This window comes from Cydia fagiglandana, chromosome 19 (assembly GCF_963556715.1).
Source record: "Cydia fagiglandana chromosome 19, ilCydFagi1.1, whole genome shotgun sequence".
NCBI lineage: Eukaryota > Metazoa > Arthropoda > Insecta > Lepidoptera > Tortricidae > Cydia > Cydia fagiglandana.
This window is the reverse complement of record NC_085950.1, coordinates 5,037,010-5,052,683: the sequence shown is the minus strand read 5'-3', so window position 1 is coordinate 5,052,683 and position 15,674 is coordinate 5,037,010. Positions and strand designations below refer to the sequence as shown.

At 37.3% G+C, this 15,674-nt stretch overlaps 2 protein-coding genes across 6 annotated transcripts in view; one reads left to right on the top strand and one right to left on the bottom strand.

The window, feature by feature from the left end:
• Positions 1-15,674, top strand: part of LOC134673903 (uncharacterized) — a 231,127-nt gene that overhangs the window by 105,599 nt on the left and 109,854 nt on the right. The gene's annotated exons all lie outside the window — the stretch shown is intronic.
• The window catches only part of LOC134673867 (lipase 3-like), a 72,487-nt gene continuing 64,308 nt past the window's right edge, over positions 7,496-15,674 (bottom strand). For 3 of the 5 annotated variants that reach the window (XM_063531912.1, XM_063531916.1, XM_063531917.1), the window contains exon 3: positions 7,496-9,523. In XM_063531912.1, the coding sequence (XP_063387982.1) occupies positions 8,229-9,523 (1,295 nt within the window). In that variant the 3' untranslated portion in view covers positions 7,496-8,228. Of the gene's footprint in view, positions 9,524-12,937; positions 14,707-15,674 lie in introns of those variants that run through there. The other 2 variants (XM_063531911.1, XM_063531915.1) reach the window with 1 other exon arrangement.

The window sequence follows — 15,674 nt, the reverse complement described above, 5'->3', positions numbered from 1 at the left end:
AAAGAAGGTAGGAACCAAAATTGTTCAAAATTTGATTCTCTACAAGTTTAGTCCTCTTCATTTATGTCGTAAAGTTGAAAATAAACGAGATATTGAAAATATTTTGAATTTGTCGCTTTTTTCAAATTTTATTTCCAAACTATCGATCCTAGAAGAAAAATTGTGAGGACCAAACTTGTAGAGAATCAAATATTCTAAAATTTTTGTCCTCACGGTTTTACTGTAAAATCAAAAATGACCGAGTTATTCAAGAAAAACCGTTTTTGGAATATACACAGGACCCTGATTCAGTCTACTTTTTTAATTTACACTCCCAGTGATTCCCCCGAGGGACGTACGAAAAAAAAATCCAAGAACTGATTATTCACGAGAAGGATCGGTTTTTTGGATATAATGACTGGACTAACTTGTAGAGAATCAAATTTCCTACAATTTTTGTCCTTACCGTTTTACTGTAAAATCAAAAATGGCCGAGTTATTGAAGAAAAACCGTTTTTTTGGAAAAAAACCATTTTTTGAATATACGCAGGAGCCTGATTAAGCCTACTTTTTGAATTTACACTCCCAGTGACCCCCCCGAGGGACCTACGAAAAAAAAATCCAAGAACTAATTATTCACGGGTCAAAATCTATAATGACTGTCCTATCAGCGAGCTTTCGGGATTTCACAAGTTTGAGCAATAAATTGGTATTATGATGTCAAAGAGTTTTAGAGCGCTTTCATACAAGTATACAGGGTGTGAAGGGCTTGTGACATACAAATAATATTTTTTTCACCACACCAGCTAGTAAAGTTTCTCTTTTTTACAAGCTTTTATTTAGTTTCACCTGACCGTTGCCTGTCTGTTTGTAATCAAATCTTGCAAGTTAAATTTGATCCACTTCCCGGTTTCCGATTGAGCTGAAATTTTGCTTGCATGTATAAATCGGATGACAATGCAATATTATGGTACCATTGAGCTGATCTGATGATGGAGGCAGGAGGTGGCCATTGGAACTCTGTGATGAAACAACGCAACCTAATTGTGTTAGGGGTTTTTAGAATTGTCTCGATGAATATTAGTTGTCTGTCGTAAGAAAAATACAGTCAGCGATAAAAGCTTGTACCAAAAACGAAAATTTTGCCAATTACTTTTTTCTTCAAACACTATTGATGTTTGAATGATCAATATTCAATAGCGTTCATTTGCATTCGATTTGTGATGTTATAAAGTAAATATTTTCGTGTTGGTGTGGTGAAACCTGTGTTTCACTCTGTAGCAAAATTTGTTTAAGATATATTCCATAATATGTATTATTTATTTTATTTAAACTTTATTGCACATAAAATTATAAGTACAAATGGCGGACTTAATGCCATAAGGCATTCTCTACCAGTCAACCACTGGGCCAAAAAGAGACGGTTGTTAGGTGCAGGTTTTATAATAGAAAAGTTAAAGTTATTATGTATGCTAGTTTTGGTATCTATTTAATTATGGGCCAATATTCTAGTTCTTATTTCATTTCATAATTTGTATGTCGGCGGCCGATCGTAAGATCAGGCAGATCGTAATGTTCTTGTGTAATGTTTTGACGACACATTAATTAAACCAATATATAGGTAGGATTGGTTCATTAGGTTGCTTCAGATGCCCGAAGGGCAAACTGCCCAGAAATAGGAGCCCCGAGTAGCGGGGCTCCGTCGATTCAGGGAACGAGTCAAAAAATTTTACGTTTCACGATATGCCTAGGAATATCACGATATGCCTGATCTTACGATCGGCCGCCGACATGTGTACATGTTACATGTTTAGCTAAGGGTGGTATTCCACCTATCCAATTTCTTCGTCCAACGTGTATTGCGTCTCATATTTTGTTTTAATGAGCGAGTGAGATGCACTGACATTGGTTAAAGAAATTGAACAGGTGGAATACCATCCTAACATAGTTCTTTAATAAGTATAAGTAATATACTTATTATTATGCAAGTAAAGTTGTGTAAGTGTTACTGGTAAAAATAACACTCAGTTTGCCAATAAAGTATTTCTCTTTCATGCCAAGTTTCATGTTATATAAAAATGACGTTTTAACCTGTTTATTTCTATTCTTTATTGTCTGAATGTAGATACTTTCCCATTCTTTGAGTTATTTTTCTTTCCGCTCGCTGTCTAACTTAGCCCTTCGACGATATTTTCCTGTTGAAGCTGATTTTCCCCAACGTCTAACAACCCTAACAGCCAATACATAACTCATTCAAATATCTACCGTATTGTCGCGCAATAAGTTCCAAATTAAATTAATTTTTAACTGGTTGTTACGACTGTTAGTTTTGGTGTTTTAGCGATGAACTGATTCATTCAAGTTTATACCGTATTCTTGGGTGATAAGTCCCAAAATCAAATTGGTTTTTAACTGGCTGTTAATACAGTGTGTGCGTGGTGTATTAGCGATGAACTTTAAATAAAAGGGCTTTCGAGCCCACTGACCTATGAAAAGTGAGTAAACCTAGTGGCATTTGACAGGTAATGCCTTATAAATTCACTTTATGACAAACTCTGGCATTATTTTTTGTCATAAACTGAATTATTAGGTCTCCTATTAAAGTTGGTCAAGCAAATCTTGCAAGTAGAAAAAGGCGCGAATTAAAATTTTCTATTGGACGAAAACCCTTCGTGCCTACATTTTTTTAAATTGCCGCCTTTTCCTACTGACAAGATTTGCTTGACCGATGAAATTAAAATCATGAAAATATAATACTACAAAAAATTCAATACTTACATACCTACTTATTGATGTACTGTTAGTGCTTGAAAATGGAGACCTAGGCTCTCCGCAACATGTCGTGTCAGTGATTAAAAGATACAAAATGACCATTTTTAGCGTATTTTAACTCTCTAGTGACCTTTTGAACATTTTTTAAACAACAATAGCAAAACAAAATATCCCATCCGTGCTAAAATAACGTAAAACTCATAGAACGTAAAAATCAAGATACATTAAACGGCCCGATTCGGATTTTGAAATAGATATCTATTAGATATCTTTTAGACATCACCAAGATACGATAACGCGGTAATGCGGCTAGTGTGATGGGTACCTTTGCGCCAGGGACAACTCGGGGGGGGGGGGGGGGACTGTTTGACTAGACTTAAGCTAGTCTTAAGTTTTTGTTTTATTATATTGTTGTATTGACGTTTATTGAATAAAAAATATTCTTTATTTTAGATACGATAACGATATGTTTAAGATCTAACCTGTCAAATTTGACATTTGCGCGATTCTGGAGATACTCTTGAACGGTTTCCACAGAATATGACTTAGAGATTCAATTCACATCTAATAGATATCTTACTCTATCTAACGTAAAAGTGACATTGGTTGCCCGAATTGCGGTGCAAAAAAAAAACTAGTTGATATCCAAACTATAACGTATCTAGAATGGATCTAGTACGTGTCGTCTCTTGTGAATATCTTGAAGTTCGAATACGGCAGTATATACATATATTATATTTTTTTGTTGCAAGTCCTAGACCTCTTTATTACGCGTATCCTACTCTGACATGCATCTTGACCGTTTTTTCGCACCTTTTTCTTCTGACATAATTTTATGAGCTGCCTTTCACACCTCTTATAAAGGGATAAGTAGGTATTATAACATTTATAATATAATAAAACCGTGCCAAAGTTCATTATACCCGTGTCTTGACCCAGTTATAAATATCACCCTGTTCATAGTCTCTTCTAAAATGTCTCATTCCATATAACGTTTCAAGGAAATATGACCTTAGTCTCTACAAAATAAAGTTCTATTTAGCTTATCAATATCCCCTGTTCATAGTATCTTCTGAAACATCTCATCTTATGCAACGTTTGAAGAAAATGGGACCTTGGTTTCTACAAAATAAAGTTCATATTAGCTCATAAATACTATCCTGTTCATAGTAATTATAAAAGGCCTTGTCCCATACAAATATTCAAGAAAATAAGACCTTGTGATCTACTACATAAAGTTCATATTAGCACAACGTGATATGATATTTTGTACACGCACTTAAATGAAATATCAAAAAAGCCACTGGGAAAATTTACGTAAGGTTTTAGAAAAAGCGGTCAAGTGCGAGTCGGACTCGCCCATGAAGGGTTCCGTAGCAGCAAGTAACATAATAAAATTGCGGCTTACGATTTATGACGTATTAAAAAAAACTACTTACTAGATCTCGTTTAAACCAATTTTCGGTGGAAGTTTGCATGGTAATTAATGATAAAACTAAAAAAATATATGGTGTATATATTTTTTTAGTTTTATCATTCTCTTATTTTAGAAGTTACAGGGGGGGGGGGGGGGGACACATTTTACCACTTTGGAAGTGTCACTCGCGCAAACTATTCAGTTTAGAAAAAAAAATTAGAAACCTCAATATCATTTTTGAAGACCTATCCCTATGGATAGATACCCTACACGTATGGGTGTGATGAAAAAATTTTTTTGAGTTTCAGTTCTAAGTATGGAGAACCCCCAAAATTTATTGTTTTTATTCTATTTTTGTGTGCAAATCTTAATGCGGTTCACAGATTATATCTACTTACCAAGTCTCAACAGTATAGTTCTTATAGTTTCGGAAAAAAGTGGCTGTGACATACGGACGGACAGACAGACAGACAAACAGACATGACGAATACATAAGGGTTCCGTTTTTTGCCATTTGGCTACGGTACCCAACGTAATACTTAGTTCAACTATAATATTTACTAATATTTAGGAGACCGAGCTTTGCCCGAAAAACATATGAAAACTGAAAAATGCGCGTTTTTCTAGAGCGTTTTTCAAGACATAGCTAGATCTATTTTTCTCCCCCGAAAACCCCCATATAGCTTCATCGAAATCGTTAGAGCCGTTACCGAGATCCCCGATATATATATATATATATATATATATATAAATAAACAAGAGTTGCTCGTTTAAAGGTATTACTTATATTAGATTTGCATGTATTTATGAAGTTGTATTTTGTTTACAGGTAATAAAAGTACCGTTTTATGGTGTAAAACAGGTATTTCTTAATCATTATTATTTGATTTAAACATAATCGTTTGATGCGTTAAATGCTTAACACGTTTATTTATTTATTTCATTTATTTATTTATTTCACTAACAAAATCTAGAATTTTTTGTGTTATATCTACTAAAACACGAGCTTTTTCAATCATTATACAAAGGTGCCCCAAAATTTCCATAAATTTTTCGTTTACCGTCCATTACCGTCATTCAAACTTTAACGGAATGAAAATAGAAATCTTGGGACACCTTTTTTATGTGTGGGGGTTTAAAATCGGTTCAAACCTCGTTTGTGCTGTACCTTAGAGCAGAATAAAATCATAACGAAAAAAAAACCCGACAAGTGAGAGTTGGACTCGCCTACCGAGGGTTCCGTACTTTTTAGAATAGTTACAGCGGCAACAGAAATACATCATCTGTCAAAATTTCAACTATCTAGCTATCACGGTTCATGAGAAACAGCCTGGTGACAGACAGACAGGCAGACAGACAGATGAGTCTAAGCAATAGGGTACCCTTTGGGTACGGAACCCTAAAAAGATGACAATAAATTCGGTAACAATATCCTTATTTCGTGACATGACTCATAGCCATAGCCATGTCACTAAATATGGAATAGAGCCGTACAGATGGATAACAAATGCAAGTATCAGGTTTATCCGGGGTCAATGAACTCGGATCGATACCCGTATCTAGGTCGCGCTTTGTCCTGCTAAATAAAGATGAGAACACCCTGTATGTAGTGTAATATTGAAGATGACAGACGCATTTTAACGGCCTCCAAAGCTCTTTATGCAAGGAATAGACTCCGGCTGGAGCGAAAAGCTTTGGAAACTTGGCAAATGGCAACTCCAAACTAAACTGTCGTCATTACCAAACTAAAATGGAATTGGGCAGGACATGTTGCTAGGCAGAGTGATGGCAGGTGGACTAAAATGTTAACAGAATGGTGGCCGCTTTCAAATGAAAGAAGCGCGTGGCGTCCGTTAGCTCGTTGGGTGGACGACATCCGGAAAATTGCGGGTCACTTCTGGATGAGATTAGCTCAGGACCGGGACAAGTGGCGTACTAGAAGAGAGGCCTATGCTCAGCAGTGGGCGATAAAGGGCTGATATGATGATGATGGTGAACTCCAAATCATAACGGGGGTGTTTACCGGCCATTACGGGGTCAAAGGAATTCTGGCCAAGATGGGACACTCTGACAACACCGATTGTCGTATGTGTGGCGAAGAGGAAGAGGCAGTTAAACACTTAATGTGTGAATGTCACGCCCTCGCCAGACAAAGAATGAAGGACTTTGGAGCAGGATATGTGGAATCGAAGTACTATAAACGCTACCCATGAGCTCCATCATCCGACACATGGATATGGTGGGAAAAGCCCTTGACTAGTTGACGGATCTTCTCTAGGGGGTAATTGCACAAAAGATCCCTATGGGTCGAAGTGTATCCGCAAGGGCCCCCGAAAACAATAAGATAAGATAACGGCCTCCTAGCATAAAGTCAGTGGGGAGACACTCCTGACTTCGTTCGAACTCGGCTCCGTTCGGTTCAGCATTGCTCCGAGCAATTATTAAGGCTGGCACCACTTGACTTCCTCTTGCGCGCGCGACCACAGATAATTACTTGAATTTTGACAACCCTAAATAGCCGAAATATATTAGAAAGGGATAGCATGTTTCGACCCTGAACCGCTGTCAAACTTCGGGTTTGTAGGAAGTGTCCTTTTTGTTCGATAGTACTATTATTTATTCTGTGATACCAGGCGTGGCTCACTCCGCGATTTCGTCGCTTTGTTACAGGTAGCTAAAAGTCCATCCGTTCGACCCCAATTTCGGGGTTTGCCTTAAGCTGCGCGTGGCGCTGTCCCCACCTAGCGGCCATATCTGTGCTGATCGTGACAGACGCGTTTTGTTAGAGAGTGAGTCTTCTGTACCTTAGTACTATTATTTATTCTAGGGTGATACTAGATATTGAAACGATATGGTCGGATATGCCAGTGCCAAACGTCTCTTTTGACACTTGTTTGACACTGACATATTATCCAATCCGTATCGTTTCAATATCCAGTATTTGACGTATCTCATTGTTCGAATACGGCTAATAGTCAGCAAGTTCCATAGAATGACACTAGTAAGTAGTGATCCTGCTTACGAAGCTGGAGGTTCCGGGTTCGAATATCGATAAGGGCATTTATTTGTGTATACATATATAAAGCTGACCATACGCACTAGGGTACGCCTGTGCAGTTTTACCTGTACAGTTCAACTACAGTACTATTTATACAATTTGTTATAATTTAGGTAGGTACAGTCAGCCAAGAAAGTGGTATACCACTTTTCGACTCTATCTTCTGATTGATTGAGTCGAAAAGTGGTAGACCACTTTCTTGGCTGACCGTAATAGGTCTTCGGTAGCAATTTCTGATTTCAAAATTTGATAAAAAAAACTAAAACAGATAAACCATAAGTAACAATTTAATTTTTGAAAAATACATGAAAGCTTTAAGTATTCTATTTTTCAAAAACACATTTTCTAAATTTACTGTAGACTCTAAATCTCTCCTCTTTCAATTCTTTAACCTTTTCCCCATATTCCTATGTGAAAATTCTTTGGTAAAATACGCCTTAATAGCATATGCACTGTGCTCCACTTACTTACTTACTGCTGTGGCGCAACGACCCGAAGTCGATCTTGGCCTCCGACACCAAAGACCGCCAATGGTACTCTGGCCAAAGCCGTTTCTGTCCAGTCGATGGCGCCGAGTTTGCTAAGGTCTTTCTGCACATCGTCTCTCCAGCGATACCTAGGGCGTCCAGACGGCCTTCGGCCACATGGTACCGTGCTCCACTCAGGAAACTAAAATTCGTTCGCATATTATTCGAATTTAAAATTTAAATGCAGGTTATACACTGGTAATACTGGTAATTTGACTATCATTGACAGCGGTGGGGTTAACGATATGGCTTAAAAATGCGTTTATATCATGGCTTGAATTAGTAGATACTACTTCTCAATTTGAATGATTCACGGTTAGTTTCACTAGACTTATATCGACCGAGAAACAAAAGGTAATCACGGTCCATATCCCGGTCGATATAAGTCTAGTGATAATACTTCTCATTACAGCATTTTCTCGGTTGCACTCTAAGGGAGCCCGGAGTCTGCTTTGGCTTTCTTAGAATTTGCTGACTACTTCAGCCAGTGAAAGTCCCCAGTGGGAATACGGGAAGACTCATCATCTGAACTACCAACACCAGCTGAACTATACTCTTTTAAATACTTTCTCACAGTCGGAAACGTATATTTAGGTATATACTGGCTTCTGATATTATCAAAGTGTGTCCAAAGAGGATCAGTAACGTTATGATACTCGAGAAGATTAGGCATCTGTTTTGCTGCCCATAGAGAGTCCCTCATGTCTACAATCCCATCATTACGACCCTGAATCACTACGACAGGACAAGTTACTGCTGAGAGATTGTATGCTGGAGGGGTAGTCCTCCCATAAAGTTGTGTATTCGCTATGGGCCCATAGTCGAACATCAAAAATTCCGTCTCCGTCATTGCTTGTCCATATCTTGCTGCTAATTTAGTTGAAATACCTGCCGGTGTGTGCTCGTATACTATTCTTAAAGTATTAGCAGTTATTGAGCCTGGATTGGGACCATCTAGAATGGCGTCTAAAATTCCACAAATTATACCAGCAAATATGTCGTTCTGACAAAGGAAGTTTAAGATTCTTTGGATAGGGTAACCTTTTGTTAGCATCTCGTAAATGCCAGCCTCTTCTAGATGTTCTAAAATTCCATTGATAGCTTGCGTTATAAGTCTGAATGGTAAAGATCTTGTGTTTAAGTGTCTAGTGGCAGGCGCTAATCCTATAAAGAGCTTTGCTTTATTGCAATAGCCAGGTCTTTCAGAGCACATGATGAAAAACGTTCCTCCTCCTTGAGAAAATCCCATGTAATTTAGCTGTTCCGACCCAGTTTTATATAAGACATAATCTATAAACGCTGGGACGTCATACATTCCCATTTCATCTGTGGAAAACTGCCAGAATTTTCTATCTGTATCCGGGTTCAATTTTACATGAGCTCTAGAGTAAAATGTTCCTCGATAACTGCCGAACCACGTATCGTAGCATTCGTCAGGAATCAGGTATCCAAGAACAGCGTTTGGGTCACCATCTATAAAGCAGTCAGCGCTTTCTAAAAATCCGTGCATGATCAGCACCGGGGGTTGTCTTATGGGACCACGACATTTCCTTCCCCGTGGAATTCTGAATAGCGTTAGAATGTATCCATCCTCAGTTGTAACCGTGTGTGTTTCCGCTTTGTATCCATTGTTGGCAACTAGTTGGGGGAAGGTTGGTGTGTAGTTGACGTCTGGGGGGTAAGGTGGAAGTTTTAACTGTCCATCAGCCAAGGTGCCGAATAAAGTGAAGCAGACCAAGAGGTTTAAGCCATACGAGACCATTCTCCAATCTGGGAACAAAAACATATATATTATTATTCGACAAAAACTAGTACATATGGGTTTTGAAGTACCTGTCTTCTGAGCTAGGTAAAAACCTGTATTACAGAAGTCAGTGTCCTCTCCCAGACAATATAAACTACATATGTAGGAAACAGCTAATTATATATTATATTATGGCTTAATAACTACAATTTATTAAAATTTTTAAATTTAAAGCAATTGTTTTAATGCTAAAGAAATGCCATTCTAGTATGAATACAGAGCAATTACTATTAGATGTGTGAGTTGTGTGAGAATGTCAGGATAAGATGCTTTCAGTTTGTTCATAGTCTAATGACAGCAACCAGGACTTCAGTTTTCTCTTACACTCATGTTCAGATAGGGGATAAATATTTAGAGTTTGGTTAAACTTATTATATAAAAAGATGCCCATAAATCCCTTTTGCCGTCTGGCAGTAGCCAGTCTGCATTTATATGGTGCACATACATTTGTTATTGCTCGCTTACTTGTAATTTTATTTTCATCATAAATAAGGGGTAAGCTTATGCTGGTTTAACGTTAACAGTACAATATTACAGCTGTATGATTGTCTGATAGAGAGCAATTGACATTGTTTATAATGGACTCGAAGGTCTACATGCCATGACCTTCAACAGGGATCTCTGAGCTCTATCTAATTTTAATATGCAGGTCTTACAAACGCGTCCCCATACAACATTGCAATAACCAATCACCGTCTGCACCAGAGTAACATACACTGTTTTCAATAAATCTAGTTCATACAGATCTTAATTTATTTTCTTAAAAGTATATATGTATAGTATATATATGTATAGGTATGTTTATAATTTATGCGTATTTATACTATTTATTAATATGTACCTAGTACTGGTTTTTTTTTTCTTTAAGTACTTATTTGCTCTCGTCGTCCTTTATGTGTATCCAAAATTCTCATAGTGCTATTTGTCCATATTAAATTGCCTTTCACCTATTAGTATCTGATCCTTTCGCATCTTCTCAAAGGTTAGCTGGAAGAGATCCCGTTTAGGGATAAGTTCGCCTTTGTACATAACATTTTTATTTTTGTTTTGTTTTTGTCCATTTTATGTAAACCTGTTTATGTGCAATAAAGTGACATACATACATACATACATAATATAGACTAGTTTTCTTATCCGTGTTGAGGTTAGTTCTAAGTGTGGCTGCCAACTCAATCGACCCCGCTATCGGAGCTAATTGGTATCTGTCAAGTTCATAGGTTAGGGATGGGTAAACATTATTTTAAAAGGATCTATATCTGAATCCCTAAAATCGTTTCTCCTATCTTTGCTTTCCCTAATATTATTTGTCATAATGATCAGTTGTCCTAACACTCGTATATGTACCCTAATTTTGGTTTCCCTATTATCGAATGGCCGATTTTTTTTGTCCTAATATGTTTTTCCCTAATGACACTTTCCATATTGAGTATTTGTCCTAATGTTATGTAGCATAATTCTTTTTTTGCCTAATTATTATTAGGACTAAAAATTATACATCCTAACCATCATGTTACCTAATTTTACTTAGCCTATCGTTGCTATAGTTCGTTTTTTTTAGCATTAGAAAGAACTTGCAAGAAGGTAAGCGATCTTGACATGTCTTTTAATTGAAAAACGCTTTTTAAAATTCAAAAACTATTACTTATGAAAGCAGAAGAATATAAATGGTTGTATTAGATTCATAATTGTTACATATTTGCCGTTACTTATTTTTAAAATGTGTTTTTCAATTAAAAGACACTTCAAGATTGTTTACCTAATTTCTAATGCTAAAAAAAACGAACTATAGACCTAACACTCGTATGCCCTAATTTTGATTTCCCTATTGCGTTTCGTTTTTACAATGGTCGCAGTTCTAACCTAACCTAACCCACTTTTGCTTGACCTAATACTCGTATGCCCTAGTTTTCGTTTCCCTATTGCGTTTCGTTTTTACAATGGTCGCAGTTCTAACCTAACCTAACCCACTTTTGTGGCAACAGTTCGTTACCATTCATTGTGGAAAATAATTGTTATAATAATTGATCAATAGGAAAAGTAACTGTTATGACAATTGCTCATTAGGGCAATAGCCATTAGGTCAAAACAGTTAGAACATGTTATTTTATGCCAAACATTGTTAGGGATTTCGAAGAATATGGTAAAAAACATTAGGGATCTTGATAGTTATGGTACAAATGTTTAGGACAAATGAGTCTTAGACTAACCATTACATTATGGAAAATAATTTTTATGACAATTGATCGGTAGGACATGTGCCCATTAGGACAAACCAGTTAGCGCAAGTGACTTTAGGACAAACGTTGTTAGGGATTCAGAAGGACACCCATTTTAAAATACTAGCTATATGTCGATGCGGACGCTAGGTAGGTAGGTAGCTATATCGCGATAATTTTTCTTTACCATAATGAGAGTAATTTTTAATTAAGTCATCAAGCAGTACACCCGGGTACTTAATGCAATCAGATTTAGCAATGACAATCTGGGAACAAAGCGATATATTATTATGATATGATTAATTAATTTGTGTAGAAATACAGTATGGCCAAGAGCATGTCGGGTCATGCTTAGTGTAGGGTTCCGTAGTTCTACTATTCTGTCAGAATAGGCTAAACGGGGGCTATTAAGTATCATGTACCATCACGCTCCGCGATTGATGCGCCATTTAAGGTCCCTTTTTTTTACGTTGGGGAAATGCGTTTACGCATGCCACCTGGTCCGGGGGAACCAGGGGGGATGACGGACTAACCAGTGGAGGACTACCGTCTAAAACCACCAACGAGTGCCAACTCCGCTTTAGATGGGGTACCGCAGGGTCGCTACGCACGTGGTCAGCATTCGACCACGTGCGCCCCGGCGGGCGGCCTGCAGGCCGAGGGCATTTTGGGTGCCAGTTGGTCAGCACCCCAGTCCTGTGAGCTTTTAACCGAGGGGACTCCCCCGGGGCCCCGCGCAGCCCACTACGGTGGAGGCAGCAAGCGCGCATAGCGCCTGGCTCTGCGCCATTTAGGGTCCTAGCTAAATTGGTTGATCAATAATTACGCTATGTAATTAATTAACTAAATGTAAAAGAATCTTGCAAGTTGCTCTGATGATGGAGTAAATTTTTTTGGGGGACTTAAGAATAATAAACAGACCTCGTACATTTTTTAAGCAATTTTGATGCAGCGGAGTTGTGTTAACGGAATTGGTATTGGTATGACCTATAGGTCATTCCAACTGAAATGGTAAATTAAGGTTAATATTAACGTAATTAACGCTAATTAATTATTAATGTGTAAATTGTTTATACCCATTTCGTTAACACCACTCCGCTGCACCGAAAATGCTATAAAACCGAAGTCTGATAATGAATTAAATATGAAAGAAAAACAATCACCAGGTATTCCACAATTTAATAAAGTATGACTTAATCTTTAAACACACATAAATGTAATAATATTTGTACATATTTTTATAAAATCTTTTGGTATGATTGAGGCGTATTCAATAGCATACGAAGCTTCACTGGCCAGGGAGCTATTGTTACTAATCAATAGGGCCCGGAATTTTCGTGACACTACTGACACACGTAAGGGAGAGAAGAGGACCTCTTTTTATCGATACAATATTATCAGTATTACTCTATCAATGCGGTTAATTTATCTAAATAAAATAACGCTTGCGAGCAAATACCTACTTGACTTATCAACTCGTTATAAATTATAAATGTTTTCTATATTATTCTCATTTCAATAAAGCAAATGAAACGAACTCTCTTCGATTGTTCTTGTTCCTCATTTGAGCGTTTTCACGGCTGAATCTTAAGGGAACCCGGAGTCTCCTTTGACTTTCTTAACATTGACTGATTATTTGAGCCAGGGGGACAATAAGTAAGACATGGGAATTCGGGAAGACTCATCATCTGAACCACCACCACCATTTGCACTATACTCTCTTAAATACTTTCTTACGGTTGGAAACGTATATTTAGGTATATACTGGCTTTTGGTATTATCAGCGTGTGTCCAAAGAGGATCAGTAACGATATGATACTCGAGAAGATTAGGCATCTGTTTTGCTGCCCATAGAGAGTCCCTCATGTCTACAATCCCATCATTACGACCCTGAATCACTACGACAGGACATGTTACTGCTGAGAGATTGTATGCTGGAGGGGTAGTGCTCCCATAAAGCTGTGTATTAACCGTAGGCCCATAGTCGAACTTCAAAAATTCCGTCTCCGTCATTGCTTGTCCATATCTAGCTAATAATTTAGTTGAAATACCTGCCGGTGTATGCTCGTATACTATTCTTAAAGTATTAGCAGTTATTGAGCCTGGGTTGGGATTATCCAGAATAGCGACCATAGTACCACAAATTATACCAGCCATTATGTTATTCCGACAAAGGAAATTTAAGAGTCTCTGGAGTGGGAAACCTTTTGTAAAAATCTCGTAAATGCCAGCGTCTTCTAGTGGTTTTAAAATCCCATTAAAAGCTTGCGATATAAGTCTGAATGATAAAGATCTTGTGTTTAAGTGTCTAGTAGCAGGCGCTAATCCTATAAAGAGCTTTGCTTTATTGCAATAGCCAGGTCTTTCAGAGCACATGATGAAAAACGTCCCACCTCCTTGAGAAAATCCTATGTAATTTAGCTGTTCTGACCCTGTTATATATAAAACATAATCTATAAACGCTGGGACGTCATACATTCCCATTTCATCAGTGGAAAACTGCCAGAATTTTCTATCCGTATTAGGGTTCAATTTTACATGACCTCTAGAGTAAAATGTTCCTCGAAAACTGCCGAACCACGTATCGTAGCATTCGTCAGGAATTAGATATCCAAGATCAGTGTTTGGGTCACTGTCTATATAGCCGTCAGCGCTGCTTATAAATCCGTGCATGATCAGCACCGGGGGTTGTCTTATGGGACCACGACATTTCCTTCCCCGTGGAATTCTGAATAGCGTTAGAATGTATCCATCCTCAGTTATAACCTTGTGTGTTTCCGCTTTATATCCATTGTTGGCAACTAGTTGGGGGAAGGTTGGTGTGTAGTTGACATCTGGGGGGTAAGGTGGGAGTTTTAATCGTCCATCAGCAAAGGTGCTGAATAAAGTGAAGAAGACCAAGAGGTTTATGCCATACTGGACCATTCTGCAATCTGGAAACAAATCAATATATGATTAATTATTTGAAAAATATACTTTCAGCTGTCCAGCTTTGAAGAATAGTTGCAGAGTCAGCTTTTGCTCTTTTCAAAATATGGGTTGAATTGGAAATAAATAAAATCGGCCAAGAGCATGTCGGGTCATGCTCAGTGTTCGGTTCCGTAGTTCGACCATTCTGTCAGAATAGGCTAAACGGGGGCTCTTAGTAAGTATCATGTTCATTAAAAGCATAAGACTTGTAATGTAGGTAAATGATACTAGTTGGTTGTTGGTTGTGGTGTGGTTGTGTTGGCTGGTAGATAATGTCACAATGCATTAAGTCCACCATTTTGTACTTTTTTATAGCTTACAATTTACAAATATTTAATAGGAATTTACAAATAAAGTTTAAAATAAATAAATAAAGGACTACCTTCACAGCGCTTTGTGATTTTTTTTTATTAAGAAGAGAAGACTTTTTGCAATAACTCAAAAACGACTGGACCAATCGTGTATTTTTCTTTATAAGCGTACATTTTGGCAGTGGGATTATTTTGAGCAGAGTTCGGAGAATTTATCGCAAAAATAAATATTATATGGAACATGATACAATTTTTACAATAATTTAGAACTGCACTTTTTGAGTATAATCTGTAAATTTTATAAAGATACTGTGTACATAATATGAGTTTAATAAATCTTGTCCTATTTTGAAATATAAATGATTTATGATGGTTTTGAGATGAGTTGTCCGATCACTGATTATGAGTATGTTTGTGTGTGGAAGGAACGAAAGGGAAGTTTTAAATGAAAATATTTAGCGTGAAATTAAAATGTCTGAATCCAGTTCTGTTCTTATCCACTGACACTTTTTGAATCATGCACATTGCTAAATTGCTTTTTCGACTTTTTTTATACAGTACGTTTTACGTAGGTATAATATATCAAAAGACGTACAACGGATTCGGAAATATACATTCTG